The following is a 7,458-nucleotide window of genomic DNA, read 5'->3' on the forward strand; positions in this document are numbered from 1 at the left end:
GCTGCTCTGAGGTCTCTGGAACAGCTGTTGTCCAATTCCTGGCACACAGAGTGCCCTGACTCCAAGACCATGGAAAGCTGTGAAAGCTTTTTTTGGGAAAAGGGGCTTCCCACCTGGACGGATGAAGACGTTTTCCACGGACAGCATGGCTGCAATGGGAAGCAGGAGATCCTCACAGTCCAGGGATGCAGCTTTTATGAGAGCACAGGACAGGTTGGGAGGAAGGGGAAACTGCACCAGGAATTCTCCCAGTCTTGTCACGTGGCCTCTCCTTATCCCAGGGGAAAAAAAAAAAATATATATATATATATATATAAAAAAAAATAGCAGATTCAATGAAATGATGTTTAAATGTAAATTGGGTAAGAAGCACTTCCCTCTGGACTGTGAGTGCCCAGACAGGTGCTGGGGACATGGAGAAGTGTCACAAGCAGAAGAATTATCCACATTTCTCCAGCTTGCTTGTCTCTGCTCCATGGCAGGCACAGCCAGCTCTTCTTGAATTTACAAGAAGAATTCCTGGAAGCTTAGGATAAGATCTCACTTCCTGTCTTAAGCTCTTGGATGGACCTCCCAGCCAGAGCCTGAGCTCCTGAGCCACAACAGTCTGGGATGTGCCCTCAGGAACTACAGAGCTGAGGTAACTTGTCTGAGGTCACTTAGGAACTCCAGGACAATGAGGAGAACTTGATCTCTATCTCCCAATCCCCAAATTGTGCTCTATCCCTGTTTTTATAGACAGTATATTAAACCCCAGTAAACTTCCTGGAAGTTAAATAAGGAAACACATTCTGCTCCTGAGGGGGGAATTCCTTTAGTCCACACAAAACACCAGCTTAAGCATTAGATTTGAAATTCTTGTGGTGACTACATCCCTTTGGATTTTACCTGTCAATAGCACTGCACTGGTAAAGTTCCTTCAGAGCTTCCAAAATATGTCTTTCTTCAGGGGGGTCCAAATAGGGAAATCTATGGTTTAAAAAATGAAGTAGCGTTGTTAGTTTTCATACTTATTAAAATAATTTTTAAAACCTCCCAATGCAGATTTTCTGACCAAAGTTAGATAATCATAACAATCATCTGCAGCATATGGGTGTGTTACTGCATGTACAGCCTCCAGCTGAGGAATTTCTGATGACAAATCCCAGCATGGCACACACTAAACTGCATTTTCTGCACTTGTATGGTCTTAGAACTAAAAAAATCCCGCAGAGGTAAAGCTTTTTTGGGTATAAAAATCAGTATTTTAAGGATTTTAAGTATTTAAAGGAATGCTATGAACTGTGCATTTAATTCGGGAAGGATGGGAGTTTTGGCAGAGCCTCAAACTGGACTTGAGCTCAAACTGCATTTTCTGCACTTGTATGATCTTAGAACTAAAAAATCCCACAGAGATGAAGCTTTTTGGGTATAAAAATCAGTGTTTTAAAGGAACACTACGAACCATGCATTTAATTTGGGAGAGAGGGGAGTTTTGGTGGAGCCTCAAACTGGACATGAGCTCAAGCTCCAAGCTGGAATTACTCTGGGGAACAGCAGCAAAGCTGACTGAAGTGTCACAGTTGGCTGGGGATCTAATCCTGCCTCCTGCCACTCCGGGGGCGGTGCCGAGACTCCGGGACGGGGATAATCCCTCTCCAGGGAGGTCACCTGATGACATCATGCACGGAAAGGCATTTCAAGGTGAGGATCACAGATGTCAAGCTGGTCCTCCTGATCTCTGGCACAGTGTGGTCGGGCATGCACTGCTCCCAGAACTCTCTGCTGTACAGTCCGTAGCTTTTCCCCGCCGACGTCCGGCCGGCCCGGCCAGCTCGCTGCTTGGCTTCACTCCTGCCCAAAAGAAACCCCAACATCCAAACCTCTCATCCCTTCTGTGACCACCCAAAGAAGTACAGAAAGTTCTCTGTTTGGAGATGGAAGAGATATTCCTGCATAGCAATTCAAAAATCCAGCCATGACAGAAATAAGGAAGAATTTCTGTGCATGGAAGAGTTTTTTTAAGCTTCCAGTGCAAACCTTGCTCAAACAATGCACTTCCAATTCCTCCCTGATGTCTGTAACTTTTAGGAAATTGTATGTCCCGAACCACTTTTTACTTGGCAACAAATAAAGGGGCTTTAAATCATGGAGCTTCGAGGTTGCTGCCTAGCTTTTTATTTCTTTTTTTAAAGATCAACCAATACAGAGCATTATTGCCAGAGCAGCTCCCAGAAACAGCAAGTTAAGTGACATTTGTAACTTACTTTGAGATGGGAACCACCTCCAGGATGTCCAGACCAACTCGGGGGTTATGATTCAACTGCTTCACAAAGCCACTGTCTACCACATACCTGAAAAAACAAAATCCAGAGAGGTAAAAATAAGAGGGCTCAGCAGGTAACTGCCAGATGCAGTTCATCAAAAAACCCCACATTTACCCTACTTTTTATTTAGTGGAGCCAAGATTTGATTTCAAATTGAAGTCCAAAAATATTGGTCACCTCTAAGACTATAATAACATCAAGAATTTTCTTACTACACACCTAAAAAAAAAAAGAAAGCAACAGGGCAGGTACAGTAGCAGAATAAATGTGTTTTTCCAAAGCCAGACCTTTCTGAATTATTCCCTCTGTTACAGCTTTTTATGAGGGACAGAAATCAGTACCTGACTCCTTCAATGGTCAGAGATGTTGCAGCAATGTTTGTGGAGACCACACATTTTCTGATGCCTCTGGGAGCTGGCAAAAATATCCTTTTCTGTTGATCTAAAATGACAGATATTCAGTCAAACAGTCTGTTCTGTTACAGAGCTCTGGCCTCAAACCACACCTCTAACTGTGCACATTTACCCAAATGCTTAGTGAAAGTCATTTGAATAGCATTAAAAAGCAAGTCACATAAAATTCCAAAATACAGATTTGGTATTATTTTAGCATGTGCCAGAAATCAGGGAATATTTTCTTTATTGTTCACATATTCAAGAAGATTTGGAGATGGAGCAAGGGCAACTCTCCTGGATGTTTCCTAACCCAGAGCCAGGAAAAACAAACAAGATGTCTGATCTTAACAGAATCTTCAAGAAAGATTTGAAGGGCTTTAAAAATCAGAGAAAATAAATGTGGACATCAAAAAATTGAATTATCCCCCCTCGTTGTTTCCAGCAAATCTTCATTTATCATGTCACAAAGCAGCATATGCAGTTCCCATTCATTCATTTGGCTTTCCAAGGAACAGAGAAGAGGTGGAAACTCAACCCTCCCCTGAAATTTTCTCCCTTCTTAGTTTTGAAAGACATAAAAATCACTTTGAGGAACATTTTCTCTTTAATACAACGGCCTCTGAAACAGTGCCACAAAATCAAAATAAAACATCACTCTCAGGTTGGAATCACCTTTCATGGAGTAACAAAGAAGCTTTGATTTCCTTTTATGCAACTTTTCATTTTGCTCTTTCTAGAAGATAAGTTTTGCTCTTTTTGCAGATCTTTTTTGGAAGGAAATTTCTGCCCTGCTCTTCTGAACACTCACTCAGCCCCAGGTCACTCCAGTCCCTCTGAAAATACAGTATCTGTGTTCAGCAAAGGTCAGGGGGGCCTCTGTTTTTAACTCTTTGAAACTTAACTGTGATATTGCTGCCAAATAAAACAGTGACTCCTTCTGATAACCTTATTTTCTGTCCTGGAACACTGCACTGCTGCTATCTCCCCCTCTCACCACCAAAAACCCACTGGCAACATCTTTGCCATATAAAATAACATAAAATAGCATAAAACAGCATAAAATAAAATAACATAACATAAGATAAGATAACATAACATAAAATAAAATAATGTAAAATAACGTAATATAAAATAAAATAAATTAAAATAACATAACATAACATAACATGTGAGGACAACTGGACTTTCAGTTACACAACAGCCCCTTCCTAACTGAGGATCTTGAAGTCATATGCAGTGGATTTGGATTTTAACTGGAGGCTCCTGTGCAAGCAGAGAAAGCTGAAGTTTGATTTACTTTATGAAGATCACAAAAAAACCCCCACCCCAAAGTGCGACAGTATGGTAACAAAGGGGTTAATTAACGCCCTTTTCCCAACCCCAGCAGCAAATTTGATGAGGATAATGTTTATGTGAATTAAGTGACCTTCTGTGCTCTCACCTGTGGACATGGAGCCATACAAAGGCAGGATGAGCAGACCTTCCACAGCCCGGTCGTGGACCTCGTACCTGTAATCGATGGATTCTGCTTTCTTGAAAAGCAAGTCACAAGCTCTTTCTATCTCATTTTGGCCTAAAAGACACACAAGAGCATTTCAGTGACTTCAGAAGCTACAACTCTGCCTTCCTGGTTTGCAACATCTTTAACAAGGTTGTTTTGTCACTGCTACAGAGTTGTCATATCATTAAAGTAAGGAATTAATGAGAGGGGGGTTTGGAGGGGATATCCAGCCTTTCCACAGGGCCTCTCACCAAGGATTTTCCTTAGAAGATGGCTGAGGGCCTGGCCCATGCACTGATGTAAGGTTTTACAGCTCAAATAATTCTCCCTCCCTGAATTAACAACAAAGTCAGCCATGTAGACAACACAGAGTCAATCTGGCTATTCCTAAAATACTCTGGAAACTATAATTTCACATCAACCTGCACTTTTCCCTTCTCACTGCTCTGGGAGAAACCAGACAGGCTTTGGAAGCTTTTTTGCTTTGCTTTGCTTGGAGTAACCAGGAAAATTCTCACCTGTGAGGAAAACCAGGATGTCACCTTCTGGTTCATTTAAGTGCACATCCAGAGTGACCTTCACAGCCTGAAACAAACAACAAACAAGCCAAAACCAGTTGAAATCCCACTTATTCTGTCTAGGACTCGTCACACCAACTGATTCTCCCCTACTTCCTGCAGAGATGCTGAGAACACAACACAGCAGCTCATTCTTGTGCCCCCTCCCGATGAAAATCACCCCAAAACCAGAGGAAACACAGAGAAAACAAAGCAAACCAGACCTCTGTGACATAGGCAGAGCTGCCCACGTCCCTGGGGCTCAGCAGGTTGCAGAATATCTCCTTGACAGGGTAACTTCTTCCTGGAATGTGCAGCACTGAGCAGTGTCCAAAGAACTCCGAGAGCTTTTCCACCTCCAGGGTGGCCGACATCACCACCACCTTCATGTCTGTCCTCCTGCCTGCTGGCTTCTTCTGCAGGAACAGCTTCTTCAGCAAGCCAAATAAAATATCCTGGCAGAAAAACAGAAGCAACTGATGTTAGTACCCTGGTTTTGTTAGAAGTGCCTGACAAACTTGGAAGTTTGAGGATTTTATCCCACTTGAGTCAGTGAAAATCACATATTCCATGCCTAAGCGCTCTGAAGAAAACCTACATTTACCCTGGACATTTTGGTTTCTAGAGTTTAATTAATGTTTTTCCAGCTCTTCTCACAGCCTATAGACACCACCAGCGTAACTTCAACTCCTTTGTTTTTCATTTTCATACTCTCTTGGTCAAGTCATTTGTGAGAAGTTACCTCAGACCCTTTTTTCATTCCCTTTCCCAGCCTATGTCCCCTGACCGAGTGTGCACCCTTCTTTGGTTTTATTTACTGGTACAACCTCAGGAAGTTTATTTTACTCTGTGGTGCTCTGAATTACAAATCTGCTCCTTCCATCACCTCAGCTCAGTTATTTGCCATACCCTCAGATGCCTGAGGGCAAACTGGGATTCAGAAAGCATTTTCCCTTTTCCTAGCTGGACTGGGACATTGTTTGCTGAAGCAGGAGGTTGTCTGACACACAGCACAATCTCCTGAGGTCTGAGTGACTTGAATGTCCCTTTGCTGGCCACAGAAGGGTCAGGGTGACATTTGAGAGCTTTTGGGACTCAGGTCTAGATACTTCCATGGTCCCAAAAGCCATAATCTCTTTGCACAGTCATATACACACCCTAAGAAACATTGCTTAGGGCAAGAAGGGTGTTTCAGGGGTTTTTTTTTGTGTTTGGTTTTTTAAATATTTGTGTCTTTGTTTTTTCAATTCTAGAAAGCTTGTGTTCTGGCTCAAACTCCTGGAAATTTTGGGAAAGTATTCAACAGCCAGCAAAGTCTTAACTGCATTTAAATGCATCAACTATAAGAATTCTAACACTATTAGAGGCCACATCTTATTTTCAACTTATGTAATAAACAAAGCAGCAGTTCTGTGCTTTTAGGACAGCAAAAGGATAAAGCACATCCATGGAAAAGTCAGTCAAAATCCCTGGGGATCGTGCTGAAGTGAAAGGAAGGTACAAGCAGAGCCCAGAAAAGGAGAAACAGTGACCCAAAATACAGATACAAGGTGACACTCACAGTGCTGAGGCTCCGCTCATGGGCTTCATCCAAAATGATGACACTGTACTTGCTGAGGAGAGGGTCTGTCAGGATTTGCCTCAGAAGGCACCCATCAGTCATGTACCTGATGGCAGTGTCCTGAAAGGTTTAACGAGACATTCAGCTGCAGGCCTGGGCTTTTATTTCAAATGGAACACTTCTACACCGATCACACATTTGTCCAGGACACACTTGAGATTCCAGCACAGCTGCTCATGCACCACAGCACAGGTGCTTGGCAGCGTTTCACCTGCAAGGTGCCCAAAAAACTTCCTCAGAGCAGTTACAGCACACAAACAGCTGGGACAGACACTTCCAGAGCTCTGAGACAGCCCACAGACCCCAGCTCACCCTCACGGACCCTGCCACACCCCCAGGGGAGTCCCCAGGGCCCCACCTCGGAGGTGCAGTCATCGAAGCGGACCTGGTACCCCACGAGAGCCCCCAGCTCACAGCCCATCTCCTCGGCCACCCTCTGTGCCACCGACACAGTGGCCACGCGCCGGGGCTGGGTCACACCGATGGCACCGTGCTTGGCCAGGCCTGTGGGAGATACAGAAGGGCTCGGGTTGGAAGGGACATTAAAGATCAGCTCATTCCACCCCCTGCCTTGGGCGCCTTCCACTAGACCAGGTTGTTCAGAGCTCCATCCAACCTGGCCTTGGACTCTTCCAGGGATGGGGCAGCCACAGCTTCTCCGGGCAACCTGTGCCAGAGTCTCACCATCCTCACAGGGAGGAATTTCTTCCCACTATCCCATCTAACCCTGCCCTCTGGCAGTGGGAAGCCATTCCCCCTTGCCCTGGCACTCCAGACCCCTCCAGGCACCGGAAGGGGCTCTAAGGTCACCCCCGGAGCCTTCTCCAGACTGAACACCCCCAGTGATTGTGGGACAAACAGGGACCCTGAGTTGTGCTGCTCACGGTCACTTTATAACACGTACCTACATAACGTACACACGGCCACAGTTTGGTTTCTCTTTTATTTAAAATATTTAATCAATCCACCTCCTGTCACCACAGCCCAGCCCGAAGCTGCGTCACCCGCGAGGGGACAGGGAGACAACTACATGAGTTTATCGCTGCTTGTGTCCCACATCCGCAGCCCGCGGAGGGGG

General features: G+C 44.6%; 1 protein-coding gene across 1 annotated transcript in view; it reads right to left on the bottom strand.

Moving 5' to 3' along the window:
- DHX40 (DEAH-box helicase 40) overlaps nt 1-7,458 on the bottom strand; it is a 14,316-nt gene that overhangs the window by 6,103 nt on the left and 755 nt on the right. Inside the window, exons 2-11 of the mRNA XM_017730882.1 lie at nt 6,739-6,980; nt 6,321-6,440; nt 4,984-5,214; nt 4,721-4,787; nt 4,143-4,274; nt 2,648-2,747; nt 2,247-2,333; nt 1,651-1,833; nt 889-969; nt 114-271 (exon numbers count right to left, since the gene is read on the bottom strand). Of these exons, the coding sequence (XP_017586371.1) occupies nt 114-271; nt 889-969; nt 1,651-1,833; nt 2,247-2,333; nt 2,648-2,747; nt 4,143-4,274; nt 4,721-4,787; nt 4,984-5,214; nt 6,321-6,440; nt 6,739-6,980 (1,401 nt within the window). The remainder of the gene's footprint in view (nt 1-113; nt 272-888; nt 970-1,650; nt 1,834-2,246; nt 2,334-2,647; nt 2,748-4,142; nt 4,275-4,720; nt 4,788-4,983; nt 5,215-6,320; nt 6,441-6,738; nt 6,981-7,458) is intronic.

The sequence above is a fragment of the Corvus brachyrhynchos genome, unplaced genomic scaffold (genome assembly GCF_000691975.1).
Source record: "Corvus brachyrhynchos isolate BGI_N302 unplaced genomic scaffold, ASM69197v1 scaffold283, whole genome shotgun sequence".
In the NCBI taxonomy this organism is placed as follows: domain Eukaryota; kingdom Metazoa; phylum Chordata; class Aves; order Passeriformes; family Corvidae; genus Corvus; species Corvus brachyrhynchos.